General features: G+C 40.1%; 1 protein-coding gene across 17 annotated transcripts in view; it reads right to left on the bottom strand.

Annotated features, from left to right (window-relative positions):
- CELF2 (CUGBP Elav-like family member 2) overlaps positions 1-22,792 on the bottom strand; it is a 565,285-nt gene that overhangs the window by 13,285 nt on the left and 529,208 nt on the right. For 9 of the 17 annotated variants that reach the window (XM_035315484.1, XM_035315498.1, XM_035315490.1 and 6 more), the window contains 2 exons: positions 7,753-7,884; positions 1,816-2,013 (listed from right to left, as the gene is read on the bottom strand). In XM_035315484.1, the coding sequence (XP_035171375.1) occupies positions 1,816-2,013; positions 7,753-7,884 (330 nt within the window). The remainder of the gene's footprint in view (positions 1-1,815; positions 2,014-7,752; positions 7,885-22,792) is intronic. The other 8 variants (XM_035315485.1, XM_035315489.1, XM_035315495.1 and 5 more) reach the window with 3 other exon arrangements.

Genomic DNA, 22,792 nt, shown 5'->3' with positions numbered 1-22,792 from the left:
CGTGTGGCCTTCCCACACAGACACCAGGAGTACAAGCAGTACATAAAGAGAACAAAAATTTCTGGTAAAAACACATCTAGAGTAACATGCTTGAGTACTCCCCTGTGTAAAGGAACCTACATGTGTCTCAGCTGTGATATCTGTGGTTTTCTGTGTTGGAGAGAAAAGCACACCAGATTTATGGATACCTTCTGCAACACAGTCACAAAGCCTCACCTCTCTTGTAAGCAGGCTGGCTGCCCTCTCTCAACCTGAAGGAAAGGGCTGCAATGTTTGCCCAACACGGGATAAATGGCTTGGAAAAAAAAAATGTTTTTCAAATAAATGTTTTTTGAGAGAAAAAAAAAGAAAAAAAATAATCACCTGAAAATTATTTCTTCTTACCGCCAATAACCTATCCTTTCCAGAAAACAAAATTTCTTAAAATAGTAAGCAAAACTTACTTAACAATAGTTTACAGCATATGCATGAGGCAGTTCACTAAGCTTCAGCATTTAATATTGATACAGTATTTTTCTTTGGTACTTGGTTATCCTCAACCACTCCAGACTCTTCACCATGCCATCAGAAATCATGTTAAGAAACAAAAAATAGTTGTCAGTATTTAAAGATGGAATTTATGCACCTTACCTTAACCCCTTACTAACAGAAACAAGACATATAACAGGCTGTGTTTTTAAAAAAGACACTGCCAATTCATAAAAGTTTACACTTGATATGAACTGAAAAAAAATAGTTAAAAAAATCAAACTGCATATCCACAATGACACCAGATAAACAGTTTGGTTTTGGTGTCAGTCTATTGTCACTGACTGAGTGTGTGAGATGAAAGACAAAAGCAGAGAACACAACAAAATTTGAAAAAAAAAAAAAAGTTGATTAAAAAAATCATTTCATTTAATATAATCTGAGCTTTTAGCAGTAAACGATGTAACAAATTTAGAGAAAATAAACATTTTAACTCCACGGTGTCCCTGTATAATAGCCAGCTGTGGGAATGCCAAATTTGTCTTCCTAGGAAACACCACATCCCATAGCAGTGCATGATAGTATATTAAAAGAGGGTAAAAATCTTTCTCTTGAGGATATTACACTAGGTTTATTTCCAAAGCTTATCCCTGGCAAGAGTAGTAGTGACAACATAAATACAGTCTTAGAAAGCATGCAATATTCTCCCGTCCTTCTAGAATTAGCTGGAATTTAGGACGAGAGAAGGTAAAGCAGTGAAAACAGAAACGAAACCCCAAAATGCCTGGCAAGTGTACAAGGGAATGGGAGAGGGGCAAAAGGGTAACCTCATTTTACTAAATATTTAGTAGTTAGTAGTAATTTATTCTTAGCAACCTCCTGAGGTTTGTTTTGCTCTATTGGCGCAGGGAGAGGGGCAATCATTCCCTTCGTTGTTTCCCCAGAACTAAGCAAAGAACCACTCAATGCAAAGCCAGATTTTGTCATTGACTCAAAAACTTAAACCTAACCAGAATAACTCCATTATCATGGAAAATGGAAACCATTAGAGAGCGTGAGAGACGGTCACCCATAAAGGGACGTTTTGTTACTGGTACCTTTTTGCACAGCGGTGCTTTTATACCACAAAGAATGGTCAGTAAGGTATGGCTGGAAGGAGAGATGGTAAAAAAATGATTTACAGTAGAGGTTGAAGAAGTGAAAAACACCAATCAGGGCAGGAGAAGACATAAACATCAAAGACGAGGCTACTCAAGGTTCTTCGCTGAGCCTCTGTGAAGAAACAGACCCAAAACACAGCTCTTGCTTGGCCGAGTGTCGCTTATCCTGAGAAGGGCGAGTGCTTACCTTCCTTCTGGCTGCCCGCGGCGCTTTGTTGCTGCAACAAGCTCTGGCTGTACAAGGTGGGCAGCGCGGCCGCAGCGTACTGCTGGATTCCTGAGTAGGCCTGGGTGAGTGCGTCCATTGTGCCGGCCGTACCGTTCGTCAAGCCTGTTGCGCCGAGTCCTCCGTTCAGGGCCGCCATACCTGAGAGCATTTGAGCAACTTTACAAAAAACCCAACAATAGAGAAAAGAAATTGCACTTGTTCATTAGTGCTTTCCGAAAGTCGTTGGTATTATATTGACACTGACAACGACGGCAGTGCATGCAGCTCGGCGCGTCACCAAATGGGACTGAAAACAAAGAAACACGACTCTGGCGTCAGGATCACTTCAGCACAATGGTTGCACAGTCAAACGGACTTGCATGCAGCCTGCTACTGGCAAGTACTACAGCTTGGTGCTCCCCAAACCCTCTCTGCCCACCTTCCTCAACACCTGTGCTTCTGCTGGGGGCATCCAAGGCTGGGAGAGCAGGACTTCCCTGACCTCCATCCTTTCAACCTGGCCACTGGAGAAAGCATTCTTTGAGAAAACCCACTCCCTCTGGCCAGGTCTTTATCAGCAGGACATGACCTCATCACATCAGGGGTGTTTTGCTTATGTGGAGTCAGCAGAGAACCCTGATTAACAGCTTTTTGGAATAACCCTCCATACAGGGATGGGCTTTGTCCCTTGGGTTTGTGGTAGGAAGACGGATTGTGATGCTGTGTGTTTCTATCCTTGTCCTCCAGCTACTCCTGTGAGGATGAATGGATGAACAGCAGCACATCTGGAGTGACTGCAAGTGCTTCATCCAATTCAGGCATCTTTCATGAGGAAACAGAAGTGTTTGGTTCTAGCAATGTGTTCCTCTACTCACTGGAAGCAGAGACGCTTAATTTTTTTTTTCTTTAAAGCAATTCTACATCCTGATAAATAAGAGATTAACTTGACCGGGATGACCGCCAAGGAGGAAATTTCAGACTGGCTTGCTAGCTGTGCATAAAATGCCATCCCTTATCCATGCAAACAGTGCAGTCTGCAGAAGTATTATAACAAATTCCTGGACTATGTACTGCTTTTCTCCATTACTTCTTTGCATCCTTGTGGCTCCTAAGTGAGACACATTAAAATGAACAATGTTAACGCCTTTTTTTTTTTTTTTTTTTTCTCCCAGAAATTCCAGAAAAAGTGAATTTTCCCATTATAGTTACCTTGGTAGTCATGGGTAGCAGGATTCAGAGTCCTGTTCATCGCCCACACCTCTGACTAATGTCAGATGAAGAGTAAGTGCTCAGCAGGACTGAGAAGCCCCATTTTGTGCCCAACAAGCTATCCTGTGCTCATATTTTTTAGGTGAACAGCTCACAAACAACTTAATTGGGCTTAATCAGCTCTCTCAAGGTACACTAAAGCAGTCACTGGTAAAAGGGGGCATCTGGAACCACTACTGACCATTTCTTACACATTGACTGTGCAGAGTTTCTGTTGGCAAAAGGATGGGTGAATAAGTGACTGGCAGAGTTGTATGGGGACCCCAAAAAGCTAGGAAAAGAAAGAGAGAGCTTAATTTCAGACCAATAATAAAGGGGTTATGTGGAACTGGAGAAAAGTGAGGAAATTAAGCAGAGAACACTTTATAGTGAATTAACAATGAAATCTATTAGACTGGGAAACAGTCTTCTTCAAGGAAAGTGGCATAAACCTTATCACAAGAGTAATTTAGTGGTAGAAAGAATACTGGAGGGAATTATCCCACACTGACAGAGGAGGATAAAGATGCTGACCTACTAGTTTTCTTCCATCTCTTATGTAGATTCAGAAAGTGTATTCCTGTGAGTCTCTGATAATCAGGACAATTGCTCAAGTGGCACCTTTCTGGCTCCACCAGAGTCTGCACCAATTAAGAGAACTGTATTGCATAAATTATACCTTTTGATATTACTATAATTTGTGTGACTAAACACTTGACAGAGATGTGATATTCTTAGCCTTTGCTTAATAAAATGTCTTGCACTTTGAAGATTTCTCTTTCCCCTTCACCCTACTTCAGAACTTTGCTGCATCCTGATAGGAGATACTGGCTGCCATGACTTCGAACAAAAGAAGTCAGAGCAGGGCCAGCTATTGTCTAATGGTTCCAGATCTAAAACAAAACGTGCAAACCAATACAGTTTATGAAGCATCTTATAGCTAAAGGACAGGACATTTTGAAAATGGAGATTCAAACTGATGGTGATAAAGCAGTAATTTGGTGCTGAGCCTGACCTTAACCCACTCTAATGTTTCTGTACTGAGGTTTGTGTCATCACTTGCACGTGTAAACACAGCATTGACTGAAGTAAAGGCTCTTGATAAAACAACTTGTATCTCTCCCTTTATTATAGCGTTGAAATAACTTGATAATAGAGGAAGTATTAGGATAACACGTTATCTTTTGTGAGTCATCAGCCTATTAGATAAACACGCTTTGTGTTGCTGTGGGCAGCATCCTCCCCCTTCTTTCACCTAGAATCAATAGCCCCTTCCCACCAAATGATTTCAGATCAGCCAACAGATAGCCTCAGCTCACCTCACTGCCTCTGGGAAGGGCACTGCTACGGCTACCACAGAGCATGTGTCTAAATATGCCTCCCTCCTGAGCAAAACAGATCTGCAGAAAGGTGTCAGCATTTCTTCTCCCTTTTTATATTTTTATGAAATCTGCAAGATCCAGCTGCAGTTACACATCTCTGTCATCTCTGCATTTTCTCAACCAATGCACCTCAGACTGATATTGAACTTTGATCTTTTACTCACTTTTGTGAAATAATTGTTTGGAGTTTCTGATTTATGGCCTTCTACTTTTCTGAGTTACATAATACAGAAGAGACAATGCTTGGCAAGTCCAAAGGTCTCTGAAAGTGCTTTCCATGCAACCTCAAATCTGTCATGAACAGTTTTATCCCCATATGGGGGCAGAAAGGCTAAGTGACTGCCCTGGTTTCACATCCAAGTACTGTGTCATGGCTGTCCAGTAACCTAAATCCATGGTTTTCTTTCTTAATTACAAAGAACCTCTTCTACCTTCTTTACTATTTTTTCCTCATTATTCATAATTCTTTTTGTAAGTTACTTCATTTAAATTTACTTTCCCCAGTGGAGACAGCCTAACGTTTTGTCATTTAAGGTCTTAGATGCTTCAAGCACAAATAAAGATGACTGGGTGAATCCCAGCACGTACAACTGCTGCTGAACCCTTGGAGACAGTTGACTTACCAGATTTCACTTTACAGTTTAAGGTCTCCAGACACGTTTCTACAATGCTTCTCTCTACAATGAGAACGCTATTAGTTTCCAGAACCCAGCTTATTTTTCCCAGACATGTCCAGGTTCCATTAAGCAGACTAAGTCTCCTAGTGAGCTCAGCCTGGAGGACATTCTCCCTGTGAATCTCACATACTTGGACATGATTTCAACAGAATACCTCCTCCAAAACCTCTGCGTAAATCAATGCCTAAGCCCAGTGTCACCTCCTGATACATTTTGGGGTGATGCTCAGCAAGGCTGGTGCTTTGGATCACTCTTGTTAATTCCCCAGCTGGAAGCATGTCGCTCAACTCCAGCTTTTCTGCACAATTACTCCAGGAACCTTCATGACAAAACAATGTTTGAATGCTTTTCCTGGAGTGTTTGTGACCACAGCATACTGTGAAGCATCAAATCCATGGAACTTAAGGTTTACTGAAGGCAGGCTCCTGGAGAGGTCTGAGTGTGAACAACTGGATCAGAAATAGTCACTAGGAAAAGCACTGGCTCGTCATTAAAATAGACAGGGGAGGTTGTTAGCACTGGAATAATGCTTTGCTATCATTAGCATCACAAACAACTGAAACTGATAAGCAGGGTCCTCCTCTGGAGAGGAACAGGTGCTACAACACCCTATGAGGAAGCAGTTTCTACTCTTTAGACCTCTCTCATATATGTACATACTTATGTTTATATACAGATATATCCACATATATTTTTAAGTATGTGAGCTACATACATAGGGATATTGTAGGCACATATACGCTCTGCATCCATAAAAAGATCCTTGAAGAAGATTTGGAACTGAAGCCATTGTTAGTACAAGTCCATGGAAGTAAAGGTGGCATACAGAATCACAGAATCACAGAACTGTAGGGGTTGGAAGGGACCTCGAAAGATCATGGGGTCCAACCCCCCTGCCAAAGCAGGTTCCTCAGAGCAGGCTGCCCAGGTAGGCATCCAGACGGGCCTTGAATATCTCCAAAGAAGGAGATACAACAAGCCTGAATTTGGTACCAGGTTGTGAATACATCATCAATACTTCAAATGGCACATGCAGGTAAGTTTGCACAAACAACACCTGAAAATACTTGAGAAAATGTAAACTCTTTGCCTGCAGCCTAGCAATAAATGTTAAAAGGAACGCAAAAGAAGGATTCCCACACAAAGTTAAGAGCTCATAGGTGATTCATTCTTGATGTTGATGAAGGAATGTTATCTTGGAGTGCTCCAGTGTGCCTGGGTTCTTAGTACTTGTGGGAGGGAAGCAGTGGGATGCCGTATGCCGCACTTGATATTGTGACCTCTTATAAACCATGTTAAGCATAATGACTGTTTATCAGGGGAAGGACATTTAATGTTTTCTTACTTATGGCAGTGTAGCCCTCTTACTAAGAGAGCTCATGAGAGGAGATAAGTTAGTTTTTCATGCATGCCATTTTCAGTAGCATGCTTTAATGAGTTAGAATAAGAAAGGAAACATTGGCCATTTTAAGGCTTAATGTACTTACTTTTCTTGAATTGTTCTTAAGCCATATTTACTGTGAGGTTGTTTGCTTGTGTGAAATATGCATGTCCTTGCCAGAAACAAGACCTGTTTTACACAAGGCCCCATGCAACCACTCATCATTGCTACATGGACAGCCATCAGCCCCCTTCCTTCCCAACTCCCAACAATGACAACCAAAGATCACAGAACAAAAAGATTGGGTGAGCAGCCAAGTAACAGTGACAAAAAGGACATCATGCAGAGCATCAGAGTGAGCAAGTGATACTGAGGAGGACATCCATTCCTGGGGGTACATTATGATGGGTCATGGACTGGCAATGACTAAGTAGATTCCTTGCATTGCTGAAGGAAATGCAAGGAACAACAGCAGCTAAAAAAAAGGGAGGGGGAAAATGCAGCTGGACCAATCTCTTCCATTTCAGGCAAAGGTGAAGTTGTCATAACAGAAATAATAAAAAATAAATTATTCTTCAGGAAAATCTTGACCAAGGCTGAGAATGAGGAAGAATGTTCTATTAACTATTGCCATCTACTTAGTTAGGGGATGTCAGGGTTTAAGATGTACTAGGATAGATGTCCATGCTCTGGTATTACAGCTGACTGACCACACCATTCTCTTATACTTGCAAATTAAAAGCCAAAGACTTGCCTTCATTTTAAAAGCAAGTATGCTGCTCTTAAGTCAATTTGATAATTCCTACAGACATTTTAAAGGAACTATGTCCGTGGCAAACATGCCTCTCTTACCATGACATTTCTGAATGAGGTTTAGGTTTTGTGTGTTGAGATGATATACCTGTTTTCAGACTCCCGAAATGAAAAAGGAGCCTCTCCTATAACACAGATAACCAGACACCCTGCTGACATTTCTTTTACCTTCCATTTGCCCTGCAAGAATAGGAGTCTTTTTGCAGGGTCCCAAAAGACTTCACTTTGCAGAGCAAACTATGTGAAGCTTTATTAAAGACTCCAGAACTGCATATGTACCATGAATGGAACTAGATCAACTTGACCCCCTTATTTTGCATATAGATTAAAAATAATTGTATCATCATTTTACAATTGGTAGTTTTTGTGAAATGATTATTGGGAAAGGCTGTCCACCACAGCAATAAATACTCACTGTTTACGGTACCTGCTAGTGCATTAATATTATTCAGTCCAACAGTGGCTCCAGCCAGTCCTTGGAGAGTACCCAGAGAAGTCAAAGAATTCATGGCCGCACCAGCTGTGGAATTAGCAGTTGATGCAGCCACTAAAAGGAAAAAAAAGAAGCCAAAATTAAGGCCATATTTTAGTTATTTTAGATGATCACAAAACCACTTACAATAATTTTGAGTGCAACAGGGCTACTTGCAAGCAAGAAAGAAAAAAATATCAGACAATAGACCAGCCTTGCTCAAAATATTACTAGTATGGAAAATTCATGGGAAGTGTTGATGAGCCTTGAACAGAAAAGACTGGATGACAAAATTTAGCACTGTGCTATTTGCAAACATAATGCAGAAACAGTAAGATTGAGATCAGCCACTTTCTCAAAAGTTTGTCAATCAGTCTAGCATTCCAGAGCGATCAGCTAGTCAGCTGAGATATTGCCACCTTTTAATCACCATCTTTGAAAATATACTATTACTTGTAATGACTTTGCTTCCATACAACAACTTTTTGTTGTAGGCCCCTCAAGTGAAATTTGAATTATTCTGTAAGATACTACCCTCCTGTTATGGCTGTAGGGCACCATATGAACACTTTTTAGAGGCCTGAAGTTTACAAAAAGAAGAATTACATGCCAAATACAAAATGTAACTACTACCCAACTTAATGTAGGCTTTTAAGCTGGTCTACGTATGCAACTAGCCATGTATATGACCCCACAAATGGTACTGTATGCACCTCCTAAAGCTCTGCTGGGGGGGTACTGAAGCTCAGGTGGATGAGGTCTTTGCTGAGGGACTGCTGAGGGTGGGTGAGATTAATCCATCTAAAACTGTATGCTTAGGAAGAGAAAGATACTTGTTCTCTTGTCACAGAAAAGTAATAAGACACCTTAGAAATGCCTAGCATTTAGGATAGGTTGGAAGAACAAGAATTGTGTGTTTCACTCACAGAGGAGCTTTGAATAACCAGTGTGGATTAAAAATTTAACCTACAGGTTGGTAAAGTTATACCATGTGAATCATACTCATAAAAGCTGTGGAAGCAGTTAGGTATTTAGCTTGTCTCCAGAGCACTACTTTAGTGTATCAATCATAAATAATTTCTTACATTTCCCTTAAAAAAATGCATTATCTACTGAAAAGTGAACATTCAAAATCAGTGTTCTGTTGATGATTTACTGGAGGCACATCATGTCTACACCATGTTTTTTGTTCCTACCCATTATGTAGCTGTGAAGTGGTTGAGACCACTTTTATCTTGATGTTCTTTTGGGCTGTTGAAGACACCAAATTGCCCAGCATGCCCTCAAGAAGTCGCTACAGTGTTCAGCATCCAGTAAGGAAAGTAGAAAGCTGATTTTTAAAACTGTGGGTAAACCTCAAAGGTTTACAAAGAACCCACCTTTACAACCTCAAGACCCACCAAAGACAAGCCTTTCCTCTTACTGTGCCTCAAAGTCCAAAGGACTCTCTTGGCGTGGGTGAGGAGAGATTTCCAGACTCTGAAGGATTCCTTGTCCCCACTTCCACCACATCTGCAATTTTAACTTGAGTTATTTTAAATGTTGCAGATAGAAGCAACTTTGATTATTCAATCTCTCTCTGCAAGGCAATAAGCCAATAATGTCTTTGGTTAAAAAAAGGTAATCCAAGAAAGAAGTAAAAAAACACTTTTGTCAGATAATATGAACACCAGCAGAGAAGATAGAAAAAGATCAAAGGGAATGAATGTCACTGAATTCCCTGTGACCAACATGGCTCAGTGTTTCTGTTCAAGTTCATTAGCAGATCATGTAAATGAAGCACATAAACCTCAAATCTGAAGGATCTGATTGGTTATGACTGGGCTGAATCCCATCCATGTCTGTTTCAGAGGATTATTATTCTTTTCTCTTGAGGAAATACATATATTTAAGAAATGAGAGAAATGGGGGCTAGCAAATTGTTTGCCTGAAAATTACATTAAAGCTCTTGGGGGCAAATAACTCCTGTGAATGAGAGCCATACGCTTACGGATTGTCAACACATCTGTTGGAGAAGGCAGAAAAATCTGATTAAAACCTTCCCTCTTGCGCAGCCCGCAGAGCGCATTGCAGAGGCTCTTATCATGGTCTCATTGCTCAAACACATGCTTTGGGGATGGCCAATATCTGGGGCCAATCTCTCTTTTTTTTTTTTTTTTTCTTTTATTCTTTTCAAGTTTCTCTATTCCATCAGACAAACACAGAGCAGGTGCCTCAGTGATTCTCCCATTTGAAGTTGCAATGCAGATTATTTAGCTTCCCTAAATAATGACTTGGCACATAATCAATGTAAAATACTCGTTGGAGAACTGAAGAACCTCAGAAATCAGAGTTTTGTTGTTGCGGCTATTTCTTCTGCTTAGCAGCTATCTGTCTCACAGATCCACTGGGACAATGTTTTTTCCTGTTTGGCTTATTATTTCTTTGAGGGAAAAGAAACTGAACAAATTGTGTGGTTTCCATTATCTTATTGAACATGGGCTGAACAGAAATGAAAGGAGCTCCTTTCATTAGGGCACTTGTAAGCGATGGATCCAGCACCTTGCTGAATGAGGTATTCTGAGAGATTCCACACCAGTTACCTTCTCCTCTTTGACTGCATCCTGTGCATATGAAATGAAGATGAAGACAGTGATGAGCTAAAACATTATCATGAAGGGAGCCATAAGAGGACCAAGATTTAGAGAGAGATGAAAATCTGTCACAAAATGCTGCATAAAATCAATAGATGAAGCAATGGTATTCCTTGTCCCCAGAAACTTATAGGGAGATGAAACGAAGCCTTCAAGACTTTGAAAGTCTTACAAGACACATGTGGAGACTTAAGACTGCTGAAAGTTTTTACCTCATGAACTCCTAGAATATTTTGAAATTCATCTAAAGACAAGAACTATGTTTTCTCTGCCTTTTGTTCTTCCCTAGTTTCTTTCAACTAAAAAGTTGTAATGTATACTGAACGAAAGGGGGAAAAAAAAGAAGTATCACATGCCTTGTGGTAACAGTAGATGACTGCACTGCTTTGGGGGAACTTGAATATCTTTCTCATGTCAGCAAAGCTCTTGGGCTCCACAACTGCTTGGAGTAACGGCAAAGGAAGTATAACACACTGTCTGAACAGTGTTATTCTATATTTATGGCTTTTAGTTGACCAGATGACAAAAATACATTGGATACCTACAGAATTTATAAATTGTTTTTACCAGAGTCCTCTGCTGCCATATAAATTAAAAGAAAACATTTCACGAAAAAGAAAACATTTCACAACTCCCTCCATCCTCGACACCAGAACATTACTGTTCTGAATTGAATAAGTTTGTAGTGGTGCTTAATGAATAGTAGGCATCTGTCTCCAGGTATCTAGACAGCCTGATGTGTGGAAGCACAGTGCTGCTAGGAATCACCCTCTCTGTGCTACTGGTGCACCAGCATTTGGAGGAAAGCACACAAAAAAAGTGCTAATGACTTAGGCTTCTGGAGTCACTCCATATGGCACACCTTGTACCCACAATATTTGGTATATTATTTTTCTCTCTATATTGGAAATTTCATACTTGCCTCCTTAAAACCTACATATGTCAGAGACTCGATACGTTTCTGGGGCAGCATTAAGTGAATTACCTGATCCTGAAGCTAGGGGGAGAGATACAGCAGAGTGGATTCCACCCCGATGAATACTGGCTGAATATACAACAGTCAGTGAAGAACAGAGCTACTCTTTATCTGCTGTACTTATCACTCCCTCATAATTTTAAGCTCTGGATAAACAATATAACATGACAGATAATGTTTTGTCTGCTCAAAGGAACTTTTTCCTCTCTAACATCAGTCATTGGAACAAGCCAACAGCTTTCTCAAAGTCTCTGACTGTTGCTCAATCAGAGACTATTTGCCCTAATGAAGGAGTTACGGGGTTGAATCCTTTGGCCACTGCGAGAGTTCAGGCAAGATGTTCATCATATTCCCCACTGACCCTTAAATTCTATTAATATGTGAAAATAATATCACAGGATTGGAAAAAGAAGTCAGTTTAGACTTGTAAGCGTAAGAAGTTGTCCTGTGACCTGTAGAAAAATATGCAGTTTATTGCAGATATGCTGTGTGTTGGTCACCCGTTGTCTTCTCCAACCAGGACACATAGAGAGACTTTACAGAACACTGTGGCATTTTCAACTGTGAAAGGTGAGAAGGTTAAAATGTATATTTTACTATTAGAGACTAAAGTTTCTTCTTCACTGTTTCCTCTATTCCCACTTTTCTGTGTCAGTCTCACAACTACTTCCCTCTTTTTTCTTCCGAACTACTCAACTTCACGTTAATAAATAGCCAGATATCCCCAAATAATATAAATAATATTATTAAGAAACTGAGAAATGGAGGAGGGCATGCCACAGCCCTCCTCCCTAACACCCCAAATCCCTCCCGATCCCAGCCATTTGATCTTCCCATGCTTCCTCCCTTTAATTGATGAAATTTTTGCTGCAAGACTCATTATGAATAAAGAGACTTGGCCTTTGGTTAATATATTCTTTAACAGGTATCTCTTTGATATAGGAAACATATTTTGATTTGGAGTGGATGCTGTACACAGTATAGATATTTGTATTTAACTACCACTGTTGCTTTCATGGACATTTTTAAGGCTGGAAATAGATTTTCATCTATTCTCATCAACATTTTAATTTCTGCATGTAACAGGTTACAGCACCTTTTAGGTTAGAGTTTTTTTATTATTATTTTTTTATTTTTATTTCAAGAAATCTAAATGAGCAATGAGCTGTTTCCTTTTTTATTTAAACAGCATTTCAACACAATTCCTAAAAACTGCCAACATAGAAAAACAACCAGTATTAGCATATAAACTTTTGGCCATTGTGTTGGCTAGCTTAAATCCACAGAGTCATAATGATTTACACCATCTGGATTTACATCAGCTGGAAAACCAGGTTCAACATCTAGGAAAGGCAATGATGTGGAAATATTTCTTTGGCTTTGCTCTGCACACTGTGGATGGGATTAATTTCTCAATCTTTGGCAGTCTCATAGTTAGTTTGACCTATTCTAGTCAAAGCTATTCTTTTGGACTGTCTCTGAGGTTAAGATAACTCTAACCTCAATGCTCCACCTTTAGATTTCTTTCTCAGGATGAGCTGAATTGCTCTCTGGCAGTGCCTCTGCCACCACTGATTGAGATGGTAGACAGACCTTAAATGCAGGTAGACATAGGTGGACATAGATCCTACAGATAGGTAACATGATGGGGGGTGGATCCTGCCTTTCCTGTTGGCCATATGTTGTGTTACAGACTTGTGATCTGTAGGTGAAGGGTCTGCTTTTGTCCTGCATGCAGAACTGATGCCAAACTCCACCAACACTGAAATTTCAGTGTAATCCCCTCCATCAAATCTTGAGCTCATAGAATTATCTGATGCTGGGCAATCCTGAGCTAGTATGCAAAGGATGTGCACTTTTCTGCAAACCCACCTGGTCCGAAAAAGGAGCTAGACAGCAGAGACTTGTGCAGTGCTACAGTATAGGTTACATGAAGTAGCATGGCCTTGCACAACAGCATGCAGGATGAGCTGAGATACTGGGTGCTGCTGATGCCTTTCCCAGTTGCCTCAAACTTCTTGTGCTACCTTAGATAAAGCATTCACTATGTTTGTTGCACAACAGGGTTGATTCTGCTGCTTCCCATGTGATGGCTTCTCTGAGAAGGCTGTAACTTGGAGGCACGGGTACATTTTTATCGTTCCTACTAACTCCCTACGCTTAAGACCAAGGAGTGTCCTTGACAGGGCTCCTAGGTATTCTCAACACAAAAACCAAGGACCTGTGTTCATATCTAGTACAGACTTCATGCAGTACAGACTTGTAGTAGAGACTTCGGTAAATATCCCACCCCCTTAGCCATGTCACTGGGCCAAATTATGAAATCCTACTCCCCAGCAGAGGAGCCTAACTGGAGGGCCCAGGAAGGCTGCCTGGGCACTTGGTGATGAGACAAAATACTACGTTAACATACCCTCTCACTGCTGCTCTGAATAAAAAAGACTTATTTAAATCACACATGTACTTTATGATTTACTGTATGTACTGTATGATTTTGCAGCAGGATAGTTTAAAGTGTGTGTTAGACCACATTCTTTCCTTAATTTACTTGGTAAATATCAGAGTAATAAAGAACTCCAATGACTTCTCAACAAAGCCATTTTCCACAGAACAAAAAGGCTTCTTGGAAACTACATACTATGTTCACTAACTTGGCACTACTTTCTGGGTGGTAATATCCAGTAGGCTGTGCACTCCTGCCATTCCTTTTTGCCTTGTCCTGCTCCCTTCCTCTGCTTCCAGCACCAGCATACTGTCTGGAAATGAAACAGTCACTCTGCTGGCCCGGTACTGAGGTATTAAAAATATCAGAGAGGCATTTCAAAGATTATAAGAGAGGTTTCTTTTTGGAAGCATTATTTTGGTTTTAGGGCAGGACTATGAGAGAGAATGGGCAAAGAAAAGTAAGGGCAGATTCCTCTCTGCCTACTTGAAGGGTTGCTGTAGACCTTCATCCCCTCCATCCATGTGAAGAGAAGAGCTAATGCTTCTGGAGCAGAATCAGCTTTCTGGTGCTGCAGGGCTTCAGGGCAGCTCCAAGACTGGCTTAACTAAGCTGGCACTTTCCAAATAGAGATTCACTACAATAACTATGTCATCCCTGCTGACAGCTTTCCTTTAGGCAGCTCTCAGTTACACTCCACAATTGCCTGTCACTACCTAATGCACGGCACAACAGGAAGCTCAACATTTACTTTGATATCAGTTACCTGCTTATCTGCTTTCTGGTCACATCCTGCTTAGTCAGTTGTAGAAGATGTGCATATGCTAAAAAGCAAAGCACACTGCTCAGCTGTGAAACACAACTTTGTTCTTGTTGTTTTACTTAATGGAGAGTTAAAATAATACAGTGTTGGAAGTGCTTTGCTCCAGTTAAGATGATACAGTGGTGCACCAGGGATCAATACTGCCCAAAAATTTAAGGTTCAGCATCTCTATGACTCTAAGCATGAGAAGCTGCAGAGAAAACAAGCTTTCTTTTGGGAGACACTCCTGTCAAATTTGTATTGGCAGTTTTCTGAGTCCAGAATCTTCTTTCTTGTCATGAATTGCAGTGTGTTTCCAATTCTCTGCTGACTTCCTGAGCTCACTGACTCCAAAGACAAGATAAAATCTGACTTAATCTGCTCCTGACTAAAGGGTTGCAAGTTGAAGAGACCAAGATAGGCAGAGTTGGCCAACAGGAACCTTAAGAAATTTAATAAAGACAGATGCAAAGTCCTGCACCTGTAGAGGAGTTATCTCGTTCAATGACACAGGCTGGGGATGGATGGGCTAGGGAGGAGCTCTGCTGAAAAGGACCTAAGTGTCCTGGTGGCTGCATGCCCTGGCAGCTAGGAAAGCCAACAGTGTCCTGGGTTATATGGACAAGAGCAGAGCTAGGAGATCCAGATGATTTTTCCCTGTTACTCAGCACTTGTTAGGTCTTATCTAAGTCCTACATCTAGTTTTGGTTCCTGATTGCAAGGAAAACATTAAGCAACTGAATGGAGTTCAGTGGAAGGACAAAAATGCTGAAGCACTCATCCTGGAAGGAGATGTTGAGGGAGCTGGGCTTGTTCTGGCTGAAGAGATGGCTTCAGGGGGTCCTTACAGCAGCCCCTCAGTACCTGTGAGGAGGTCATCAGGAAGATGGAGCTGGGTTGTTCACAGCAGTGTGTGGTAGGAGGATGGGAGTTAAACTGAGATGAGAGAGGTTCAGTCTAGATATAAGGAAAAACCCTTTCTCTCTGAAGTTGGTCAAGCATTGGAACAGATTACTCACATGGCCCAGTCTGTGTCCTTGGAGATTTTTAAGACCTGCTTGAAGACCTCTGAGCAACCTGATCTGACTTCACACTGACCCTGCTTTGAGTAGGGGGCTAGACTACAGATGCCCTGCAGGACCTTCCAACCTCCATTATCCTATGATCCTACAAAAAGTAGAATGGTGTAGCAGAAAAGCACAAAATGTCAGGTAACACTGAGGCAGAATGAAGAAATCTGAAGAACGGATATGGGGTGGTAGAAAACTGAACAAGAGATCTGGCTTCTGTTTACACGTCAGTTTACAGGAATGGAGGATGACATTGAATATGCCACTTAACTCTCATCTGTGTTTATGATTCTAGTCTGCCCCAAATATTTTGTGGGTAAACTGTCCAGGGCTAGATCTACATTTAACACAAGGAAGACCTGACGTTGCATGATTCCTTTGGGTATTAGATTCCTGTTAGTTTCCTTTAGATTTGGCAATGTGCAACAGAAAATCAAATTGTAGCAGGACAGAAAGAAAGGATTAAAAAAAAAAAAAAGAGAGAGAGAATGAAAAGAGAATACATACAGTAAGAGAAGAAAATCAAAATTATGTTAATACTTCTAACATCTCCCCAGTCAGTGACGTAGAAGAAAGTAATGGTAAGAGTTTGGGACAAATGGAAAAGAAATACCCCTTCTAAGGAAAAAATCTTTAATTTTAGCAAGTTTAATTATTTTTTTTTTTTTTTGTTTACTACCCAAAATCTCTTGGGTAAACAGAATAGTCTTTGTCCCTTTGTTAGTACAAGAGGGATAATAAAGCTAAGAGATAACACTGGATTTAAGGATAATCAGATTAAGGCTGTGTTTTCTGTTTCCTTTCTCAGCTTTAGTTACAAAAACCAGTGATGTTTGCAATGATGTCTTGCAAACTGTACCTAAACAATATGAACACCTGCTGGCCTGAGTGAAAGACTAAGGATATTGGCCAAAGTTTGGTTGTGTTGTCTTTGTAAAGTCTGTGCAAAGCTTCCAACTTTGTTCTGATATATAACATCTTATTTTGGTTGTGGTACTCTTTTAGAGAAAAAATTGTACTCGGCTGTAGGAGTTTCTGGTGTAGCAGTAAATCTGGATCACCAGTCTGGTGTTTTGCTGGATTCTGACCTGACCTGGTCTTCTTGAAGACGTTTAAGGTCAGTCAATTAAGATGTATTCTCTTCACATAGCACTAACCATAACTGGTTGGTTTAAGTAGATGGAGGCTATAAACTTCAATCCTAAGCATGAATTAACTATCTCCTACAGAAAAGAGAAGCAATTCAAGCACAGGGATGATGGAGCTTATGAAATGAGCATCATAAACATGGGTACGGGGGAGAAGCAGGCAAGTCAATCACACTGCCCATGTGACATTGCTCTCAGGAATTTGCAGTTGCATTTCTGTCTGAAATGAGCACACTCTACAGGCTCTGACTGCATAAGGAACATTTTAAAGGGGAAGAATAATTAACTGATGACAGAGGCATCATCATTATTAGATAATCACAACCCAGGGGCATTAACAAATGTTGAGTGTCTCTAATCCCATGGGGTCTAATTATTCTGTGATAATAACCACACCTCCAAGTTTTAATTTATTCTTATGGAGAATTGGGGGAAGGGATGTAGGGGAAAGGGGGGCATTTTAATATTTTTACTGAAAGAAGATGCAGTTGGCCTTTCAAAAGGGCTCATCAGTATTCTAATCTAACTAGTGCCTGTGATTGGCATTAAATTGTCTGCCCTTTAACGGTGATCTCTAGCCAGTCTGAGCATTCACCCTCATACAAACCAATGGTCTGCCAGTTGCTAACATAGCCCCAGCACCAGTTCTGCTTCTTGGGGCTATTTTTGGCAAAGGAGAGGTAGATTTTCCTGCTCTGGGGAGGTTAATTCTCTATCAGGTTCTCTGACAAACACAATGGCCATAGTGTGGAAAGATGAGTAAAAACTTGATCATTTTCTGGTATCTGGGAAGTGCTGTCTGACATGTCAAAGAGGAAGATTCTAGTAAGTTTAAGCGCTCTGCCTGTGCTTGGAAAGAATAAAATAAAAGTGACAGATACTCTCCAGGGAAAGAGAACCAAAAAAGTAAGAGAGCAAGAAAGAGTCGGGGGAAATGAGAATGACATTATGGAGAGACATATACTAATATCACAGTCTTCCCTGAATAAGTCAATGTCCCTCTATTTCTTCATTACTCACAGTTGAACGATCCCTATGAAAGATTACCCACGTCTTCTCAGGGTGCAGGAAAAGAGAAACACTACTGAGGAATGGAAGAAGGGAGAAAAGCAGCCTCTCAATGTCTGACTGCATCTGTGTCATGCACGTGCAATCGAGACTAAGCAAGAAAGAGGGGGATAAGGAGAGAAAAAGAAGAATCTTTCCCCATGGTGATCCGTTTGGCTGAAGGTGGCTTTCTGAAAACTGCTTTATATTTCACAATGTCCTGTGAGTGCATACTCACACACAAGAAATAAACAAACAAACAAAAAACAACCCAAAACATAGAGAGGTGAACCAAGTCATTCAAATTCTTTGCAAAGACAGACGCAGCTAAGGTTTCCAAGAACTGGAGACTTAATTTAGACTCCTAAATACACACTCTTCAGGAGTGCATGGGTCACTGAAGGCTAAGGAAGCTCTCTGGGTTTGGGACAAGTGAAAATCAGGGTCACTTATGTTAATCACTATGTCATTTATGTTAACGCTTAGCTTCACATTTCTGATTGTCCTTAAATTACAGTGTCTACACTAAGCAACTTCCACAGTTCCCCAGATGAAGGAAACACAGAGCAAACAAAGGCACTAAAGTAACGGTAGACAAAGCTATCAGCTGGCTATTTTTGTTGTCCTCTGTTTTTCTGCTACACAAGTTTCCTACAAACCTGTCTATCCAAAAGAAGCCCATTATTTTAGGAAACAAGGGATTACTTATTGGGCATAACTGTGAATCTATGCAATTGTGTTTAAGAGTATATTTTCCTTTGAATTTATGAAGATGGAAAGAGAGACTAAAAAGCAAGTTAATATTTTGGGCCAGTTCCACACTGAGGCTTCTGTTTTGTTGAAATGCATTATTTGGTGAAGACTATCCACCTCTTGTGTAAACTGAAAGTCATACATCTCATTTCAGTGCACTGCCTGAAACACATTGTGCATTCTTGACAGCAGACCACAATGATAAATTTCTTTTGGTTTTGGTTGGGAAATACATTAAAGAGGCAGGGGAAGACAACAGGGCACAGTAGACTGGCTTGGGTTAAACTTCATAGCTGCCTGTTAGATATTTACAACTGTAACTGTAACTAACTGAAATCAAACCAAACTGAAATCTCACAATATGAAGAAAACAAAGACTAATTACTGTGCATTTATTACTTTGTTTTACTCAGTGGGGCTAAGGGCCATGGCCTGTTTTCATTGAAGTACCACTGACTTCACATCAAAACCAGAGCATTAGCATTTCTGTGGGGAACTTCCAGCTGTGCTCTCATGCCTGTTCCTGCTATCTTTCACTTTTTGGAGTATGCTATTATTCAGGTGCTCACACCCCAGTGCTGCAGTGACCTCCGTGCAGAGCCACTTCAGCATATAACCAATTCTCAATCCCTTTCCAAAGAATTTCTGATCTGAATTTAATGACACTCTACCTGAGGCCAGGGTCTCCTGCCTGCAGTACAGGTTCTGTCACACTGCCCCAAACAGGTCTGTGACACCTTTGACATACTTTCACCACTACGTAATAACAAATAACAACCAGCAGCATCTCTCCATAAAGAAGAGAGTGTCAGGAAAGCCCAGGCCTATAGTTCGAGGTAAGCCATACTTTTGTTATAAGAATAATCAAATCACACACATAGGCAAGTTTCCATCCTAGTATGTGGGAGATGATAACCTGACTCATCTTCATTTTCACCTCTCTGATACATCTGTCTAAAGATCAGGTAAACAGTCCTTTGGAGGTGTTTGTCTTTCCAATGCTACAGGATGTGCCTAAAAGATTTGTTTAGTTCAGATACTTAGGAATCCTATCCATGCTATCTTAGAATAGAGGAGATAAACTGATATACTGATATTTTGAAAAGTTCGGGATACACAGGCAAGGAAGTTATGAGTCCAGAAAGTGCATGTATAATAATTTCCATGGAGGAAGGGATTTTTAGTGGTGCGTGCAAGCACAGCCTCATTGTAATACCATGACCCAGTGGGTAGTCATTCACCTTGGTAAACAATGGAACTTGAGGACTACCTGGTCTCCTGCAAAATTACTTTCCCAGCTCCTTTGCAGACCATTCATAAAGTCATATGCAGTTCGATGTGGCACTGGTTATTTTAATTCATATTGCATGTTTTTGCTCTGTGAACAGCAAAGGCTATCAGTACGGCAGTCCAGGGTTTCATGTATTTGGTTTTAAACTCATGCAGTTGTTGGAGATACTAGTGTTTGGCCAATGCATAAAATAAATCAATGGCTCCATATTCAATGAACTAGATCTTTTCAGACAATGCTGCAACAATATTCACAAACTCTAATTCCCACTGTATTCCATAATCTATCCTGCCTCAGGAAAGTAGACTGTGAGTATCTATGGACACAAGCACAATTCTCTAGGGCTGCAGGAGCAGTGCTGGCAGTAGTAAATGTTAAATAGTTGAAATCTCCTTCAAGTACTTGAGTTTTGCTAAGATTTGGATTGTTTTCTGAATATTATGAACTCCAGCATTTTCTTGGCTTGGACTTGTTGTAAGATATATAGCATATAAACTCACATATCTACCTGCGTAGCCAAGCTGATAGTATCATGTTTCTCTAGTAGAAAACAACTCTGAATGAGCTTGAAATACTACTTCCAACAAAAAGAGAAAAACAGCCTTCTTACAAATTGGGATTCCCGTGGACTAAAACAGAGATTAAGAGTCGGGTAGAGACACTCTTTCAAAATATAATGTGTTACAAAGTGTTATTTGTATACCGCAAGCAAAGTAAATCCTGAAATGTGCTAAGGCAATGGATTTAATACTTTAGGACGACGATAATGTACTAATGTTTAAAAAACAAACATGTCTCCTGTTGAATTAGATCCCACTAATCCACGGTTTAGTACTGTACACTGTTTCCTAAAAAACAAAACAAAACAAAATAACAACAACAAAAAACAACCCAAAGAATTAACCAGCACGATGCTTCACTGAAAAATATGCACACGTTTCTGTCCTTCAACCATGGTGATTATGCAATTCTAAGGAAACAGAAAGGTATTTTTCTGTGCCAAAAATTCATAAGATGTTAATGTTTATTCCAAATAAGAGGCAAGGAGCTTGTCTTCCTGCAGCTGTTGGGCAGCCTCACACTTCTTCACTGGCAGGTTCTGCCCACTCTAAACTCAACCTTCCCTAAGATCCTTTAGGCGGAATTAATACACCTTTGCTCATAAACCTCTTTGCTAGGAGAGAATATACAATGACCTGTTACATTTTATGGGACAAATATGCAAATGGGTAATTCTGGTGGTTAATCAGTGGGCTGCCTGCTGCCACCTGCATTCTTCAGGTTCGTTTTTCCACCTGATCAGGTAGAGACACTGCTGTTCCAGGGATGCTCCATGAGAATTCATCATCCTTCTCCTCTCCTTCCACTGCACTGGGACTCTGGGAGATTTTTATCCACAATTCCTCTTTAGGCATTTTAGACATTTTGAAACATTATTAAAAATATAAATATAGGTCAAATTAATGCCCAGTCCCCTAGTCTTGGCTCCAATAAGTATGCTTGGATGCCTACTTTAGGGTGACCTAATTATAAGATGGGCTTAGCACCAATGTATTTCTCCAAGAAGCAGCATCATCTCTGGGCACTAAGAGCAGTCACAATCTATTCATTTATTTGGAAACCTAACCACAGACTCAGAAACTTAACACAAAGTGGGTAACCCTGGCTGACACACATGTTCAGTAACATACTCCTTCCATCACAGACAGCAGTCTCCCTGAACTATGAAGTTAAGTGTCAGGCACTGGGTGGTGGGCGTGCTAAGGCAAGATTTTCCTCCATGGCTTCCTTGTAAATACCTAATTTGAAAAAAATTGGTTCTGAGATCAGGGTTAAGACATTGATTGCTCTGTGCTCAGTGCACTAAGATAATAGTGCTAATAATATAACTACATTTAAGGGTAAAATTGAAAATCATACACTTGGGTTGTTTAAGCATCCATCTGTCTGAGGTATCTATTTAGTATGTACACTGTATATGTAAACCTTTATTTAAGATATGTGTTATATTTATCAACTTTTTTAATCCTAAAAATAACTAACATTATGCTAGGGAAATTTCCTATGTACTGCAAAACAAATTAAGCTTATTTTAAATGATTTTATAATTACAGAACCTGCATTAATTCCACATGAAATGGTACAAAAATAATCAATTTCTACTACAGTATAAAAAGTGCCATTCTGCATTTTAAACTGATCTTTTCCAACATGAAACATCTAGTCCAATTCATTCTTTAGCAAACTGTCAGACCTTCCTACACACCTACTGGTAGGGTTATTTTTGGATCATCCTGGAAGCAAATCACAGCTATCGCAGTGGGTGTACTGGCCTCTAACAAAATGTCACGGTGGCAGACTTGCACTGCTGATTGGAGAAAAATGTATTGTACTGAAGTGAACAAAAAGAGAATCTTCTAAGAATGATTATTTGAACATTCTCCACTGCTTCTCAGCTGAACCTTGTTGTATATTCTATAAAATCTCTAACATTTCAACAATTGTGTTCACAACATGAATACCTTCAACTAACAAAGACAATTTTTATGATATATTAGGGGGTAGACAAAATAATGAATCACGGATGCTAACTGTGAGTTATAATTCTCTGCTTTTAGCAGGATTCAGAAAGGATAAATTAATTCTTTCAGGACAGACACTAATGGTAATCAGTTCTTTCTTTCTTCCTTTCTTCCTTTCTTCCTTCCTTCCTTCTTTCTTTCTCTCTCTCTTTCTCTTTCTTTCATTTTCTTTTTCTTTCTTTCTTGCTTTTCTTTCTTTCTTTCTTTCTTTCTTTCTTTCTTTCTTTCTTTCTTTCTT

The sequence above is a fragment of the Oxyura jamaicensis genome, chromosome 1 (genome assembly GCF_011077185.1).
Source record: "Oxyura jamaicensis isolate SHBP4307 breed ruddy duck chromosome 1, BPBGC_Ojam_1.0, whole genome shotgun sequence".
Lineage (NCBI taxonomy): Eukaryota > Metazoa > Chordata > Aves > Anseriformes > Anatidae > Oxyura > Oxyura jamaicensis.
This window is presented reverse-complemented; position numbering and strand designations above follow the sequence as displayed.